Source organism: Bufo bufo, chromosome 3 (genome assembly GCF_905171765.1).
Source record: "Bufo bufo chromosome 3, aBufBuf1.1, whole genome shotgun sequence".
In the NCBI taxonomy this organism is placed as follows: Eukaryota; Metazoa; Chordata; class Amphibia; order Anura; family Bufonidae; genus Bufo; species Bufo bufo.
Genome location: NC_053391.1, coordinates 222,532,820 through 222,551,676, shown reverse-complemented (window position 1 = coordinate 222,551,676; position 18,857 = coordinate 222,532,820). Strand labels below are relative to the sequence as shown.

The following is an 18,857-nucleotide window of genomic DNA, read 5'->3' as shown; positions in this document are numbered from 1 at the left end:
GTATTTCCAGCAAACACAGCAACTTTAATAATAAAGCTAAGAGACAGATGCATTTCCTGTGCATTATTATAAGGAGTAATATAACGAGGTTGTCATAGCAACCTCTGGACGTACATAGTAATTAATGAGATTTTGCATTATTGTAACATATTGGTTACCAAAAAAGCTGTGATTTGTCAAGGAACAACCATCACCATTATACTTTTTTTTTTCTAAATTAAAGGTAATCTACCATGTTTGCCATCTCTCGTGACAGAGTGGGGCCCCAGCAGTTGAATTCAGTAGGGCATGTGCGGTCGCTGGTCGGGTACATGAGTACCTGATTCTCACATCGTTAATTACTGTTAAGAGATCATTATGTACCCAGCCAACGGTGGAGAGGAGGACTTAGGTGTCCCCCTGGGCATGGGCCCACTGGGACATTTCCCTGTAAGGTCTAAGGCCAATCCGCCCCTGGGCCCAAGGCTCAGAGATTTTACTGCAGTGAGAGTGACATTGCTAATACACCCTTCCACATTTGGACACTGTCCTGACCGGGCCACAACTGCCTCTAATTAAACTGCACTGTCGAGTGTGTTATTGGCTGCGTGGCACCTTCAATGTGGCCAGTAACAGTACAGACCCACTGAACATCATTAGCTGTGTGATCGTACCCTAAGGGCATTTTTTGGCTTGTAAAAACCCCTGGAAATTCAGACGTTTTTTTACAAGTGTTTTTAGGGTGTCTTTTTTTTAGCCACACAACATTTTTCTTGTGTTTTTTTCAGGCGTTTTTCTCCTTTTTGGAGAAGTCTATAGGGCGGGGATCAGCAACCTCCGGCACTCCAGCTGTTATGAGACTACAACTCATCAACTTCATATTTGTGGGAGTCACAAGAATAGCTGAGTATGTGTGAATGCTGGGAGCTGGACTGCTGAAGGTTGCTGATCCCTGATATAGGGAAAGGCTTGGGGGGGGAGGGGGGGATGCCGTCCCCATAGCATGCTGCAATTGGGGACGGCATGCTGCATGCATGCCCTTGACCCAAAAATTGCACCTCAAGGTTGAAAAACACCCACTACAAAAATGCTTGTTTGTTCTGCATTTAATATTTCCCATAGACTTCCATGCAACATCTGGAGTTGGAGTTTTTTTGCTGAAAAATTGCTGCCACCGTCCGTCCACCCCCCCCCCTCCAAAAAAAAGCTAGAAAGAAACAGATGTGTGTCACCAGATTTAATTCAGCGTACCCTGGGAAACCATTTCCAACTTTTAATATACATCTGTTGAGTTCCTTTATTTTTCTTTTCACTTCATCGTATGAAGTAAAGGTTATGGGGCAGATTTATGAAGCGGTCTAAAAAAAAATAAAAAATGCTTTGTTGCCCATAACCACAAATCACAGCCCAGCGTCCACCAGAGGTGTCTGGTTACAGATTATCCCCCATCCCTATGGCTCATCCAATCATGCATATTCATGAGGACAGCTATCTAATGTTTAGACTGGCTTTAGAAACAGAGATTTTTGAGAGATTTCACAGTCAGGCCAATATCACAGGCGATATGAATAAGCTGTTTACACACACAGACATCCCGCCCCGTCAGTGGCTGTTTACTCCTGTGTCCCCATATGCAGCACACATGATAGCAGGGGCCATTGTGATCGGCAGCAGTGACGTCACTGTAGATGACACATCACCATGGTGGCCCATGTCATCATACAGCTGTAAGCAAACATTAGGGATCAGCGCAGGATCTAAGATCAATCGCTATCATAGTCCCCAATTTATAATATTTTTTTTTTTTAAAGGAAACCCCATTTAATGCACATTTTAAAGATGTATTCCCACACTCTTTGAAAATTATGGCACGAAATGCAGAATGACTGCAACATGTGCAGATTAGGCTGGGTTCACATCACGTTTTCATCATGCGTTTTAAGGGGCTGTTCTCATCTCGTTTTTGCTGTACACAGGGGTGTACTGGAAACTTAAAGGGGCTCTGAAAAAAAAAAACTAAAAGTAGGCCCATGTTGTAGGTGGTTCAGATTGCCAGAAGGTGGGACAACAGAAATAGGCAGGGCCAGCAACACCAACACCACAGTGCAGTACTAAATACCGCCGCAGCAGAACCAGATACCACAGTGTAGCACAAAATGCTGCTTAAATGTATTCATGCTGAGCTCATCAGATCTTTATGTACCTGGATGGCGCTTGGGTGATCCTTTGGGCATCAGCCCACCAGGAAATTTCCCTGTAGGGTCTATGGCCAATCTGCCCATGGCTGTACATCAAGCAGATACTTTTGTAAACAGAAAAAAACTTATATTACTTGATATTCCTATAGACTACAGTTGAGCAGACGTAGTTCAAAAGTGCATACTTTTGACTCCATTTGTCATTGATTACGTTTCTGTACGTTTCGAGTTTTTTTGCAGGACAATAACGTAGCATACCAAACTTTTCTGTCCTGCAAAAAAAAAACGTATAGACACCTATACATTTTTTTACATTGCAGTAAATGAGTGATGGATGGAAATGTAAAACAATAGGTTTCTATCCATTAAATGTGTCCACTGATGATGCATTCAAATATTTATTTAAAAAAAGAAAGGTTTCACAAGAATGTATGCAGCCACAAACATATTGAAACAAATGCACATCCTCCAAGCATATATTTTAAAAAAAAGGACAGATAACCACAAATAGATACGTTTGTGTACGTTTTTTTACTCTTTAAATGTATCCGTTTGATGTACAGCAAAAATAAGGATACAAAAGCGTATACGTGTATTTTTTTTCTTTTTTTACAGTGGACTTCTATGGCATCAGTCGGATGCATCCATTTAACATATATGATTTTTGTATACTTTAAACATAAGACAAAACGTGCTGTGAACCCAGCCTTATGCTGACTGGTGAAACAGATTTCCGTCACTTGGAACTGATCCTAGTATAATAGACTGAACGGCTATTGTTAGAAGTCGTAAAAATACTTTTTTGTGTACATGTAGGACCAGCTTTACATACAAAAAGAGGGTCAAGTAGGAAAGGCAATGAGGCCCACCTGAGTACTGCTCAAAAGATGCAAAACCGAGAACTATAAAGGGGCAGTATACTAAAATAAAATATCACTTTTATTTATATAGGAGATAAAAAAGCCCCTACAGACCAACGAACAGATAAGACATACAAACCCTCAGCCTATGTGAGGCAGAGGTGACAAAGGCAAAACAACAACGTTAATGATCATGGGGGGCTAGACAAAGGCTGAACGTAGAGGGTCAGAGGGGGGTATTGTTGGTACCGGTCCATCTATTCCTGCAGATACCACCACTCTGGGTCTAAATTGTGTTTGGGTCCACAGCTATACGCTGAGCGCAGCCACTAAATAGCTCAGCCACATACTGTCTGTAGCAACTGTCCAGGTTATTCCCGAGTTGCTGGGCCACGTGCCAGCAGGGGTAACCATCATTCACGCCCCGTGTCCCCTGAAGAATCTTGGGACCTGTATCGAGGAAACGCGTTGGGACACTTGAGTATTCCTCATCTAATTCTCCTGATTTTGGTTGGGGTATATTTCTAACAATCTGTATCAGAAGTGTTATATCTATTGGACGCATGGTCTTTTTGGTCACTGGTTAGGGCCTCATTAGGGCTTCCAGTATAGGACCAGAGTTCCAGTCTGGGCCACCCCTTGCGGGGCTTTTTGGACCCCGTCCATTGGATACACTAATAGGGTGGACTAGGCCAAGTAGGGAGTCATTAGGGCTAGTGGGTTTTCTGTACCAACAATACCCCCCTCTGACCCTCTACGTTCAGCCTTTGTCTAGCCCCCCATGATCATTAACGTTGTTGTTTTGCCTTTGTCACCTCTGCCTCACATAGGCTGAGGGTTTGTATGTCTTATCTGTTTGTTGGTCTGTAGGGGCTTTTTTATCTCCTATATAAATAAAAGTGATATTTTATTTTAGTATACTGCCCCTTTATAGTTCCTAGCTTTACATACACAAACACGCAGGTACACACACAAGTATATACACAGGCATACAAAGACATGTACACACACAGGCACACAAACACACGTACACACACAGGTACATGCACAGGCACAAAAACACAGGTACAGGCACACACAGGTACACACATAGGGGCACACACAGGTACACACACATGCACACAAACACACGTACACACACTGGCGCACAAACACATGTACACACACAGGTACACATACAGGTACACACACAAACACACGTACACACACAGGTACAGGCACACACAGGTACACACATATGTACACAAATACACCTACACACACAGGCAGACATTCGGGAACACACAGGTACACACACACAGGCACACAAACACACATACACACTCAGGAACACAGGTACATACACAGAAGCATTTTTGTTCTGGAAACAAAAACATTAGGCTACTTTCACACCTGCGTTAGGTGCGGATCCGTCTGGTATCTGCACAGACGGATCCGCACCTATAATGCAAACGCTTAGATCCGTTCAGAACGGATCCGTTTGCATTACCATGAACAAAAAAAAAACGGATCCGTTTTGACTTTACATTGAAAGTCAATGGGGGACGGATCCGTTTGAAAATTGAGCCATATTGTGTCAACTTCAAATGGATCCGTCCCCATTGACTTACATTGTAAGTCTGGACGGATCCGTTTGCCTCCGCACGGCCAGGCGGACACCCGTACGCTGCAAGCTGCGTTCAGGGGTCCGCCTGCTGAGCGGAGCGGAGGACAAACGGTGCCAAACTGATGCATTCTGAGCGGATCCGCATCCACTCAGAATGCATTAGGGCTGGAGGGATCCGTTCGGGGCCGCTTGTGAGAGCCTTCAAACGGAACTCACAAGCGGAGCCCCGAACGCTAGTGTGAAAGTAGCCTTACAGTGTTATGGTAGCAATCAATACGTTGAACATAAAGATCAGCATTTGTTATCTGAAACATTACCAAGGTGGACATTACATAGGTAGGGCTATTTTATTCTTTGTGAAGGTAAGGCTTAACCAGTCATCAGTAGGGTGCTGGTGTTCACCTGACAACATTTTACACTTATAATGATCCGGTTTCTGGAATAACCAGGAAAACCTGTACTGCAATTCACCCGCCTTTGGACACCCTTTTCCATACCTGCAGTTCGGGTTGAGGTATTCGTCTTCTCCCAGGACTTCTATTCTAAGTTAGTCCAGCGTTTGATCCCCTGAATAACGTCTAGAGTAGGTGGATCCTGAATACACTGGAATTGTTCAGAAGTGTGGTTGTGAGAGGTGGCGAGATCCGAAAGTCAATGAAGAATTACCAGTAATGATTGGTTGATAAACTATAGTGTTCATTATTTTTGATGACAGACAGTGGCCATTATTTAACAAATCATGTCCCTCACACTTTCACTTGTTGAAGCTTTAACCTGCGGCATTTTTTTTGTCTGTGGTAATTATGTTTCTGTAGTGCTTCTCACTGAACTTAGTATAAAGAGGACCCGTAATTTCTCCTGAATTGTCTGTTTTAGCAGCTACTTGCATTCCTCTTGTAATAATAATTCTGGAGCATCTATTCTTATGACACTATGCTGTACTATTTGTTTAGAATGAATTGCCTGCAGTCTAAAATTAAGGTCCAGGTGAGTGTTACCAGTTGGGGGGATGTCCCTGCACAGTCTGACATTATCCAATCGGTGTGTCAAGTCTTAGACTGTGCAAGGACACTCCCCCAACTGGTAACACCCATCTGGACTTTCATTGAAAACTGCTTGCAATTCAGTCAGAACTTTTAGAAGGAATAATCAAGAAATAGTACAACAAGGTCATAATAATAAATGCTCCCAAATTGTCACAGGGAGATTGGGACTTGGGGAATGCAAGTAGTTGCTAAAACAGACATGTCAGGAGAGGTGACAGGTCTTCTTTAAACCATTATGCTTTTTTCTTATATTTAGTTTGCCCATAATTTGTCCAAGAGATATAACATGCCTGTATTTCCTCTACAGCATGTGGGTAAACCATTCTCTCTACCTGTGGACCTCCGGTTACCACCAGAGCTTCTTGAAAAACTACAGATGAATAGTCCGGAAGACTTTCCAAAACATGAAAGTCGAATGTCAAGAAGAGCGTCCTTGGTTAGTGCACACAAAGCTAAACTATATATTTCATAACTATATATTCCATTTCAGTGCTTTTATTGTTATTTCCTTACATGCTTCAATAGTAGTATGTTTTTTGGCTCATTTAGAAGAATTAAGGGGGAGATTTATCATTCCCCGTGCACCTGAAAATTGGCGTTAAAAAGTCGCAGGTGTGAAAAATTGTTGCATCTCCCCTTTTTTCACCACCCTCGCCACCTTTGTATAAGGGGTCATGACAAGGGCGGGAAGGGGGCATGGCCAGCAGACGCTAAAAATTTATCTTCATTTACACTAATTTTCTGGCTCTGAGCTGTCGTAGATTTCTGGTTAGGCGCACAGACTGCAGGAGGATGCGCCTAAATGATGAAAAAGCCTACACCTCGTCATAAATTAGGCGTATCCTCCGGCAGCACAGGGGATATCAAAACCGGCATAGAAAGCGCCAATCTTGATAAATCTCCCCTTAAGGGCTCTTTCACACGAGCGGATGCCGTGCGTGGAATCCGCTGCGTGAAAGACAGCCAAGCCGCGCTCTGGACAGCAGAGACATGGAGCATTAACATGATTGATAATGCTCTGTGCCTCTCTGTGATCTTTTTACTACAAAATCACAGTGAGATAAAGTTGTCACCGTGATTTTGTAGTAAAAAGGTCACATTCATGTTAATGCTCCGTGTCTCTGCTGTCCAGAGTGCGGCTTGGCTGTCTTTCACGCAGCGGATTACCCGCACAGGATCCGCTCGTGTGAAAGAGCCCTGAGTGTGGAATTTGATTAGTGTTGTTCTATTTACTACTTGAATTTATCTTCAGTGATGCCCCCAACCCTCTCTTCACAGCACTAAAGTCTGGGGGCGGAGATGTTTAGTGACATCAGCAGCCCTCCCAGATAACTCAAACATCTCCTTCTGTTCTCTGTAAGGCTACGTCCACATCAGTGGATGTATTTTTACATCAGAAAGTCATTATTCATGGCGAAAACCGGGCAGCACCCAATCATAGTGAATGGGATCTGTCAGGCGCCAGTGGTCTCCAGCTTCTGTTCCTATGACGGAACAGGAGGCTGGAATTATAACCGCAGATGTGGATGTAGCCTAAGCTGTCTAAACTCTTCCCCTTGCTAATTGTGTGAAGCTGCTTATCTTGGTCACGCAGCACAATATACCTGTCATTCTGCCATTAACATTCAGTTTTATTGCAGGCTGAAAAATTGAATTTTTTTTTCCTGCTCGTTATGTACACTGCATGACCACTAGATTTCAGGAAATTATTTCTACATAAATAGACGTTACGTAGGAAAAACTGAGTGTTAATTTGTCCAGACCATTACATGATATTGTATATTAAAGAAGTTTTTCCGAGCTTATTTTTTTATGGGCCACCTGCAGGGACATTGTTAAAATAATTAAAGAAAAAAATGTAAATTACATTCTTGAGCCTCTGCCGATCCAGCAGCACTGCTTGGTCCACTCTGCCAGGCTGAAGCAGTGATGTCCCATATATAACCTAATCACTGGCCTCATCGGTATATAGCAGCTGCAGCCGGAGGGGATCAGGCGGCAGCGCTAGATCAGAGGCGACCTGGGAAGGTAAGTTTAAGGGTTTTTAAAAAAAAAATTAACAATATCCCTGCAGTTGGCCCATAATTATTTTTTATAGAACTAAACTAACATTCTGCTGTGATAAGGCCAACATAATGTAACTTTGGATGTTGATAATCAGAATGTATACTAATCTGCATGTTGCTTACAGTCAGATATTGGATTTGGAAAACTGGAAACGTACGTGAAGTTGGATAAACTGGGAGAGGTAAGAACAAATGCCTATTTTTATTCACTTCTGATTATCCGCCCTTTTAGCATAATTCAATATTAGAAGGCACGTCGTTTTAGGTCTACTCCTAATGCAGAAATAGATCAGTTCTCTGCAGATGTTTAGCGCACATAGGTATAGATTTGCTTTGTCTGTCTTGCTGACATTGTGAAGGATGAAACTTCTAGCAACATTAATCTTTTGTGGTAACAAAGAAGAACAAAAATATCGACCCAAGCTGGTTAGGTAATGAACAGAATTGCCAATATTTCTCCCGTCTTAGTGAAGATGTGATTATGTCTTCCATTTCATTTTAGATATTCACATGCAGTAAAGTGGAAGGCGATCACTTTACAGGAGTAAAGGCTTTTATATTTAAAACTATCTTCAGCTTTGAAATACTTTCCCACAAACTTTTTGTTATTGATGATGAGGAACTGTGAGTGGAACGGTCATGTTTTCATCAAAAAAATCTATTTTAGCTTATGTTACTGCTGCAGCAGCATTATGCATAAAGCAATCTTTAATTTCTTCACATACCACTGTTTTCCTTGAGTTTTTTCCTTAGTTACGACAGTTTTAACCCCTACAAAATGAGGACCTTCTCAAGATGTCTCCTCTGCCAGTTCTCTGAGGCCAAAACCCAAAGTCCTGCTAGCCAATCAGATTGGATTACTGAGAGACACACCTCCTCACTCTGAAGCCTGATGCAGGCATGCAGTGCCTCTTTCTTCTGTTTATACTAAAGGGAAGACAGACAAGCCATAGCAGCAGTCTTTTAAGGGAGCAGTGGAAAGGGACAGGCGACATTAATGAAAGCTGTTATTATAAGGTAATAGCAGATCTTTTGGCAATCATTGACAGACTAACTGAGGTATACATGCCTAGCTGTAATAAACTAGCAAATAAAAGAAAATATGACAGTTACACTTTAACCAGGCAACTAGGATCATTTCACATTTCCTGATTTTTCTTAGATATAAGACAGCAGTGCACTGCTTGTTATAGCAGTGTGCAATCTGCAAATAAGAAGCAGACTTCAGAAAGGGGTATTTTTAAGCTCAATATTCACAGAAACTATTTTTTAAGAAGTTTTGGCTGTTTTACTTTTTAATTTCAGGGGTACTGTACCCCTGAAGATTAAATAAAAAATATTTCCATTTGTATCAGTCAGCACAGAGAGTTAAAACTGCTATATAGAAAGGTAGCCCATTGTTAGGCTAGCTTCACACTAGCATTCACAGATCGGACACTGCCTGAATGCCTGCTGGCCCCATTAACTATGATGGGGTCCGACGGAGATCCAGCAGCTACCCAGAAAATATGCCAAGAATAGGCCGGATAAATACCGCTGCGTACAGCTTTCTATGTCGGAACAGCCTCTTGGTGGTATAGTAAGTATAATAGTAAGTGTAGAATTAGGATAACAGTATGATAGCTCTATTGTTCTCTTGATAGGCCTAGATAAAGATGCCATAGAAGAGCATTGCGCTTATCAGTGTAATATGTGATGCTCTAACTGAGTCACCCATCCCTCTTCCCTCTTTGGCCGCAGTGAATGGTCTGACTGAGAAAGTCAAGTGAGGCAGTTTGCTGTGCTAAAAGTTCAAACAAAAGAGGAAGTTAAGAGCCAGGTCAGGAAGTAGAATATATGGAGTGATTTTAAAAAATATATCCAGAAAAGCATTCACCATCTTTTTTTGCGAACAAAAAATTACATTGAATATTCACACTTAGGCTTTTAGTAACATCAAAAAAATTTGATGGTGGGGTCCCTTTAAATTTCTAACAGTTGTCCTGTATTCTCATTTCCGGTACTACCTGATATAAAAAATAATCCTATATTTAAAGTACCCCTTTGCTTAGTGTTGTCTTCTGTGGCATTAGTCAAGTCCTCCTTGATGCTGCTTCTTTACAAACTGCAGTGGGGATATGCCAGTATATGGCACTTGACCGCTGCAGCCAATCACTGCCCACAACGGTATAATGCTGAGGAGAGTGATTGGCTGCAGAGGTGACATTCAGTATATCTGCCTGTCACCGTGTCAGTGACTTGCACAGTAAATATAGTTAAAGGGGTTGTCCCATCTCAGACAATGGGGGCATATCGCTAGGATATGCCCCCATTGTCTGATAGGTGCGGGTCCCAGCGGTGGGAACGCAGCGGGGAAATGAACGGAGGGCGCATGCGCAGCCGCCCTCTATTCATTTCTATGGAGCCGCCGAAAATAGCCGAGCCAGCTCGGCTATTTCCATCTGCCCCATAGAAATGAATGGGAGCAGGGGCCGTGCGTGTGCTCCCATTCACTTCTATGGGAGCAGCGCTTAGTGGTGGATTGACCCCAGGAAATCCGGGGTCCTCCAGCCACAGCTCTCGCAGCTCCATTCTCGTTGTAGGTGCAGGTCCCAGCGGTATGCCCCCATTGTCTGAGATGGGAATACCCCTTTAATAGGGCAGATTTATGAAAGCTGTCTGAAAGAATAACTGTCTTTGTGCCCATAGCAGCCAATCACAGCACAGCTTATTTTTTTTAAGTATATGGAATGAAAGTTGTGCTGTGATTGGTTGCTATTGCCAAAAAGACAGGTAATGCTTTTGGACAGCAAGTTAAAGTAATGGTCTTGGGGTGAGAGATTTTTATGGTCTTCTATTCACTGAATATTTTGTAGATTTCCCCCCATTATTTTATTCAGTCCTTGCACTGTTCCATTGACTACCACATTTGCATTACAGCAGCACTTCTGTCTTGTCACCTCTGCTTTAGGGTACATATGCCACTGTGTTTAAGGGACGAAGCAAGCTCACAGAGAATTTAGTGGCCCTAAAGGAAATCAGACTGGAGCATGAAGAGGGTGCACCATGCACAGCAATCAGAGAAGGTACTGTATGTGATGAATTAGATAGGGCCAATGACCAATTATCAAGAAAAATTTTCCTACAAACGCTTATTCCTGATAATTGGCACATGTCAGTGTGCTGCGCATCAGCTGACAGACAAGCAAACGCTCATTTGCGAAAAGATTCGATCAAAATATCACTGTCCAAGGGCAGCACATCGTGTGCATAAATATTCATGTGCTGCCCGTAAATAATGAAACTGTAAGGAAGGAAAGGAACAAATGATCGCAGCAACGATTCATCCCCCTACAGCAGCGATGATTGCTGCATGTAAAACCAGCTAACAAACAGACAATGATTGTGAATGAACATTTCATATGAACGGTCATTCCCAATTATCTTTCACTCTATGGGCCAGTGTAATAGGGCCTTAAAGATAAAGTGCTATGAGTAAGGACTTTTGTTCGAAATGCTGGATTTCCATTTGCTTCTACATGACAATACATATTGTAAAAATAAAAAATATCACTTCAGGGGTAAGTTTGAAATCTGATTGTCACGTAGGGAGGGAAGAGTGCAGCCCTGATCTCCACCCGCACCTCTGTCCCTACCTACTTGCACGGCCCGTCCTAACTGACGGCATCCAACTTGGCGGCGGTCCCCAGCTTAGATACCTGCAGGGGCCTGAAGGGTGCTAAAGTAATACGTAACAGAGTCAGGCAAGCAAAGGTCAAAGCCAGGAGGTCACACAGGTACACAAGGGAAAAACACAATAGCAAGGTCAAAACAAACCGAGAGGTCACGTCAATTCCAAGGAGGTAGCAAGGTCTAGGTCAGAAACAAAGCCGAGGTCCAAACACAATAGAAAGGTAATTAGGAACGCTGGTGAAGGTAGAAAGACCAATCACAAGCAACCTGTGTCCAGCAGGCTGCCTGTTTAACCTCTTAAGGACATAGGGCGTACAGGTACGCCCTTGTGCCCTGGTACTTAAGGACACAGGGCGTACATGTACGCCCTGTGTATTTTCGATCACTGCCGTGCGGCTGGCAGTGATCGGAACCCGGTGCCTGCTCAAATCATTGAGCAGGCACCTAGGCTAAATGCGCGGGGGGGTCCCGTGACCCCCCCATGTCGGCGATCGCGGCAAACCGCAGGTCAATTCAGACCTGCGGTTTGCTGCGATTTCTGAAGTTTCTGGTCCCCGCAGTCCCTGACCGCAGGGATCAGAAACTTTATATGCCAAAAAAAAAGTTTTATTTACCCCCCCCTGCACCCCCGAATGATTTTTATGGTGGCGGGAGGTGCAGGGGGAGGGTTGCGGGCGGTGTGGGCGGTGCGGGAGGCGGGCGGTGCGGCAGGCGGGATCGCGATCCCCCGCCCGCCTCCCCTTGTATAATCGTTGGTGTCTAGTGGGGATACCAGGGTGCCAGCACATTGCTGGCACCCTGGTATAAACGGCTGACATCTGCGATGCGATGTCAGCCGTTTAACCCTTTCCATACAGCGGTCCGTACGGACCGCTGTATGGAAAAGGTTAACAGCGCAGGGAGCTCCCTCCCTCTCCCATCGGGGGGCTGCTGTGCCTTTGCAGCCCCCCGATGGGGAGGGAGAGAGCCCCCAGAGAGCCCCCCGAGAGATCCCCTTCTTACCCTTCCCCGTCTGCGAAGTTCTGAGCAGTACTGAGCAGACGGGGAAGGTTCCCATGGCAACAGGACGCCTCTCAGGCGTCCTGCTGTCCATGGTGCTGAACAGATCTGTGCTGAATGGCATAGATCTGTTCAGTGTAAGTAAAATACAGTACAGAACAATATATATTGTACTGTACTGTATTATTCAGACATCAGACCCACTGGATCTTCAAGAACCAAGTGGGTCTGGGTCAAAAAAAAGTGAATAAAAGTGAAAAAAAAGTAAAAATCAAAAAACACATTTATCACTGATAAAAAATGAAAAAAATAAAATTCCCTACACATGTTTGGTATCGCCGCGTCCGTAACGACCTGATCTATAAAACGGTCATGTTACTTTACCCGAACGGTGAACACCATAAAAATAAAAAATAAAAAACTATGATGAAATTGAAATTTTGCCCACCTTACTTCCCAAAAAAGGTAATAAAAGTGATCAAAAAAGTCGCATGTACGCCAAAATTGTAACAATCAAACTGTCATCTCATCCCGCAAAAATCATACCCTACCCAAGATAATCGCCCAAAAACTGAAAAAACTATGGCTCTTAGACTATGGAAACACTAAAACATGATTTTTTTTGTTTCAAAAATGAAATCATTGTGTAAAACTTACATAAATAAAAAAAAAGTATACATATTAGGTATCGCCGCATCCGTATCGCCCGGCTCTATAAAAATATCACATGATCTAACCCCTCAGATGACCACCGTAAAAAAATAAAAATAAAAACGGTGTAAAAAAAGCCATTTTTTGTCATCTTACGTCACAAAAAGTGTAATAGCAAGCAATCAAAAAGTCATATGCACCCCAAAATAGATGCCAATCAAACCGTCATCTCATCCCGCAAAAAATGAGACCCTACTTAAGATAATCGCCCAAAAACTGAAAAAACTATGGCTCTTAGACTATGGAGACACTAAAACATTTTTTTGGTTTTAAAAATGAAATCATTGTGTAAAACTTACATAAATAAAAAAAATTGTATACATATTAGGTATCTCCGCGTCCGTGACAACCTGCTCTATAAAATTACCACATGATCTAACCTGTCAGATGAATGTTGTAAATAACAAAAAAAAAACGGTGCCAAAAAAGCTATTTCTTGTTACCTTGCCGCACAAAAAGTGTAATATAGAGCAACCAAAAATCATATGTACCCTAAACTAGTACCAACAAAACTGCCACCCTATCCCGTAGTTTCTAAAATGGGGTCACTTTTTTGGAGTTTCTACTCTAGGGGTGCATCAGGGGGGCTTCAAATGGGACATGGTGTCAAAAAAACCAGTCCAGCAAAATATGCCTTCCAGAAACCATATGGTGTTCCTTTCCTTCTGCGCCCTGCCATGTGCCCGTACAGCTGTTTACGACCACATATGGGGTGTTTCTGTAAACTACAGAATTAGGGCCATAAATAATGAGTTTTGTTTGGCTGTTAACCCTTGCTTTGTAACTGGAAAAAAAATATTAAAATGGAAAATCTGCCAAAAAAGTGAAATTTTGAAATTGTATCTCTATTTTCCATTAAATCTTGTGCAACACCTAAAGGGTTAACAAAGTTTGTAAAATCAGTTTTGAATACCTTGAGGGGTGTAGTTTCTTAGATGGGGTCACTTTTATGGAGTTTCTACTCTAGGGGTGCATCAGGGGGGCTTCAAATGGGACATGGTGCCAAAAAAACAGTCCAGCAAAATCAGCCCTCCAAAAACCAAACGGCGCACCTTTCACTCTACGCCCCGCTGTGTGCCCGTACAGTAGTTTACGGCCACATATGGGGTGTTTCTGTAAACAGCAGAGTCAGGGCAATAAAGATACAGTCTTGTTTGGCTGTTAACCCTTGCTTTGTTAGTGGAAAAAATGGGTTAAAATGGAAAATTAGGCAAAAAAATGAAATTCTCAAATTTCATCGCCATTTGCCAATAACTCTTGTGCAACACCTAAAGGGTTAACGACGTATGTAAAATCAGTTTTGAATACCTTGAGGGGTGTAGTTTCTTAGATGGGGTCACTTTTAGGGAGTTTCTCCTCTAGGGGTGCATCAGGGGGCTTCAAATGGGACATGGTGTAAATAAACCAGTCCATAAAAATCAGCCTTCCAAAAACCAAACGGCGCACCTTTCACTCTACGCCCCGCTGTGTGGCCGTACAGTAGTTTACGGCCACATATTGGGTGTTTCTGTAAATGGCAGAGTCAGGGCAATAAAGATACAGTCTTGTTTGGCTGTTAACCCTTGGTTTGTTAGTGGAAAAAATGGGTTAAAATGAAAAATTAGACAAAAAAATGAAATTCTCAAATTTCCTCCCTATTTGCCAATAACTCTTGTGCAACACCTAAAGGGTTAACAACGTATGCAAAATCAGTTTTGAATACCTTGAGGGGTGTAGTTTCTTAGATGGGGTCATTTTTGGGTGGTTTCTATAATGTAAGCCTCGCAAAGTGACTTGAGACCTGAACTGGTCCCTAGAAATTGAGTTTTTGTAAATTTCGGAAAAATTTCAAGATTTGCTTCTAAACTTCTAAGCCTTATAACATCCCCAAAAAATAAAATATCATTCCCAAAACAATTCAAACATGAAGTAGACATATGGGGAATGTAAAGTCATCACAATTTTTGGGGGTATTACTATGTATTACAGAAGTAGAGAAACTGAAACTTTGAAATTTGCTAATTTTTTTCAAATTTTTGTTAAATTAGGTATTTTTTGGTGCAAAAAAAATTTTTTTTTTTGACTCCATTTTACCAGTGTCATAAAGTACAATATGTGACGAAAAAACAATCTCAGAACGGCCTGGATAAGTCAAACCGTTTTAAAGTTATCAGCACTTAAAGGGACTCTGGTCAGATTTTCAAAAAATGGCCTGGTCCTAAGGTGTAAAAAGGCTGTGTCCTTAAGGGGTTAAATAGCCCAGACTGGTGAGTCACATGAAGTGACCAGCGTCACGTGACTCGCATAACACAGCCCAACATAGCCGAGCGCTGATCATCATTATCGGCGCTCAGCTCTCCTTCTGCTTGTTGTCTAAGCAACGGAGGACGCCGGCCACGCCTAGGAGGCATGTGCGGCCGGATCCTCGACCCCCCCCTGGCCCCATAGAGACGAGGACGCTGACCGCGTCCTCGCTCCACTATGCGCGCGGAATGCTGGCGGCGCTGAGAAGGGAGAGTGCACCTCCGGCTCCCTGTGACACTGATAGTTGCTATCACGTACAGATCATCCCTTAAAGGGAATCTGACACCAGGATCTTGGACTATTATCTTCAGTACTGCAGATAAGGAGTCCAGATCACTATTTTTTTATTTTCTTACTTCCTCCTGTTCCCCCGCTGTCAGCTGTGCAAAATATATTGTCGGGACTGCTGTGCATATGTACAGGAGTCCTCTGCATTATGTTAGCATGGCAGAGCAGTCGGGACCGTGTATTTCAGTGCAACTTTGAGAGCTTACTGGGGACAGTAGGAAAACAAAAAATCCTTATCTGCAGTACTACTCATATATTATGTCAGGTAATAGTCCAGAATCGTGGTGACTGATTTCCTTTCAAGAACATTTCCCTGAAAATATGTCCTTTAAAAGAAATCTGTCACATGGATTATCACTAATAAAGTAAAACTATTCCCATGCAGAAAATAACATCTCCTTCTCTGATGTACCTTCCATTTGGCTTTTCTTGTTTTCTATATTGTGAAAATCATCTTTGTATGATATGCAAATTAGACAGTAAGGTGCCCAGAGGGGCGTTCTTTTCTTTCAATGGTTCCCAGGAACGCCCCCATCCAGTGCCCTCTCCTGGGCCCCCATCAGCGCCGTTGCCTACCCTCCCCTAGCTACATCACTTATGAGAGGTAACGGTGCCCACACTTGCCTTCAGGTTCGCAGAGAAATCTTGCGCTTGTGCAGTACCGAAGACTGCCTGCGTGCTTCATGTCAGCCTCAAATGTGTCACTGGGCATGCGCCTGCGCGAGATTTCTCTGCAAACCTGAAGGCAAGTGTGAGCGGCGTTACCTCCAGTCAGTGACGTAGCGGGGCGTGGAGTCTCGGCCCAGGAGAGGCGTGCCTCAGATTTCCTTTAAATAGAAGGCTTTTATTTTTTGTATTGTGGTGGCATCGAATAGGACTACTATTTTTCAGAAACTTTTATTGCTGTTTCTTTGGACTTCCTCTATGACATATTCTATAGCAACAGGACCATTTGAAGCAATAGATACACTGTATGTCTTTCAGATATGCAGCACTCCTAAAATGTGTGACATTGTATCACAGTTCTAAATGTATTTAGATATATTACATTACCTCGATTATAGGGTGGGCTTTGTTAGGTTTACTTACAGCTAAACCTTACTTTACAGCTTACATATACTGTACATGCAGTGTACATAAAATGGGCCATTCTCGAATAAAGCTGCATTCAAAATTCTACTGAATACTAAGCTCAAATGTTCTTGCATGCTCTGCTTGTTCAGCTTCTGTGCAGAGCTTCCTCTGGTGCTTTGCATTAAACTCTTTACAGGTTAAAATGACCTGGTGTAGAAAGAACTCTCACAAAGTAGTATAAATCATAGCCCTGGAGGAACATAGCTAAGCTAATAAGTCTATCAACAAACCTGTCATCTGGTCGCAATCAAGTATATCTCTGGGCTACATAATACATGTAATAAGGGGCAAGTGTAAAATAAGAATTCCAATGCATTTATAAATGTATTCCTAAATTATATGTTGATTTTGATATAAGTTGTACAATAGGGTTTCCGGTTGAGCAGATGCATTAAGCATGGTGTGTGACTGAACCAAACCTGTAACTTCTCAAAGAAGGACAAATTTATTTTTTCCCTTTTCTTTTTATTTTATTGACATCCACACAAGATGGAAAATAAGCTTTGAGTCCGCACAAAATCTGCATGTAGCTGCTGTGGATTTGGTGTGGATTTCACCCAAAGGTAAAAATCTGTGATATCCACAGCATAAATTAACATGCAGATTTGCAGACTTTAAAGACATGCAGTGTGCATGAGATTCCTTAAAAAATATCATCTACTTTACTGCTACCATATATACTGTATTTTACGGACTATAAGACGTACCTAGAATTTAGGAAAAAAGGAAAAAAATATTTTTCATCAGACATCAGATCAGACCCCCAAGCTCCATTAGACCTCAGATCAGGGTCTCATCAGACCCCCAAATTCCATCAGCTTCAAATCATACCTCCCAACCATCAGCCTCAGATCAGACCCCCATCAGACACCCTCCCCCTACCTCCATGAGTCTCAGATCAGACCCCCATGAGCCTCACATCAGACCCCCATGAGCCTCACATCAGACCCCCATAAGCCTCACATCAGACCTCAGATAGGACCCCAATCAGACCTCAGATCGGACCCCCATCAGACCTCAGATCAGACATAAAAAAAATAATACTTACCTCGCCTGCTCCATGCAGAGCTGCTACTGTGCAGAACCACTCATTGCTCCCTGGTCTTCTTCTGGCCAACACTGCACTGTGAACTGACGTTGCATAGTGCGAGCCTATATGCATACGTCCTGACTCTGTACGCAGTCAGGACACAGTGCAGAGTGGAGCACGGAAGAAGATAAGGAGGGTGAGTACAGCCATGCAGCAGTTCCCTCATTGGTCCCCGGGCCTTCTGCATGTTGATGACCACTTCCATAATGGAAGTGGGCATTAGCATTCGGATTATAGGACGCACTGCCATCTTTCCCCCACCTTTGGGGGAAAAGTGCATCTTAGTCTGAAAAATACGGTAAGCCCCAGGTGAACATAACCTTAAAGGGGTTGTCTGGGTTCAGAGCTGAACCCGGACATACCCTTATTTTCACCCAGGCAGCACCCCTGATGTTGGCATCGGAGCATCTCATGCTCCAATGCGCTCCCGTGCCCTGCGCGATCTAGGGCTCTTTTGTTTACAATAACACACTGCCGGGCGGATCTGAGTGTTCAGTGACATCATGTCAGGGGGGCTGCCTGGGTGAAAATGGAGGTATGTCCGGGTTCAGCTCTGAACCCGGACAACCCCTTTAAATAGTTTTTTTCCCGGGTCAGTCATTTATGTCTTACCCACATGATGTGCTATGAATATCTGACAGGTCAGAGTCCCCCTGAAATTCACAGTTCTCAGAGAATAAGGATCCCATGACCCCTGTTCGAGAAGCTCATTTATTCAGCTGTGACCACATCCAGAAGGAGACTAAATAAAGAGGTAGCCTTTCTTTGTTGAACTCTTCCAGAGTACCAGAAACAGCCAAGTGAGCCTGTTCGACTGTTTTGCGCTACTCCCATAGACTTTGGTCTCTCTTGTTTTGTGAATAGGACAACTGTTCATTCTCAGAGAAAGTCATAAGACCCCTTTACACTGCCCGAGCATGAGGCA

At 43.0% G+C, this 18,857-nt stretch overlaps 1 protein-coding gene across 1 annotated transcript in view; it reads left to right on the top strand.

The window, feature by feature from the left end:
• CDK18 (cyclin dependent kinase 18) overlaps positions 1-18,857 on the top strand; it is a 149,714-nt gene that overhangs the window by 104,288 nt on the left and 26,569 nt on the right. The window contains exons 4-6 of the mRNA XM_040423973.1: positions 5,997-6,125; positions 7,881-7,937; positions 10,706-10,820. Of these exons, the coding sequence (XP_040279907.1) occupies positions 5,997-6,125; positions 7,881-7,937; positions 10,706-10,820 (301 nt within the window). The remainder of the gene's footprint in view (positions 1-5,996; positions 6,126-7,880; positions 7,938-10,705; positions 10,821-18,857) is intronic.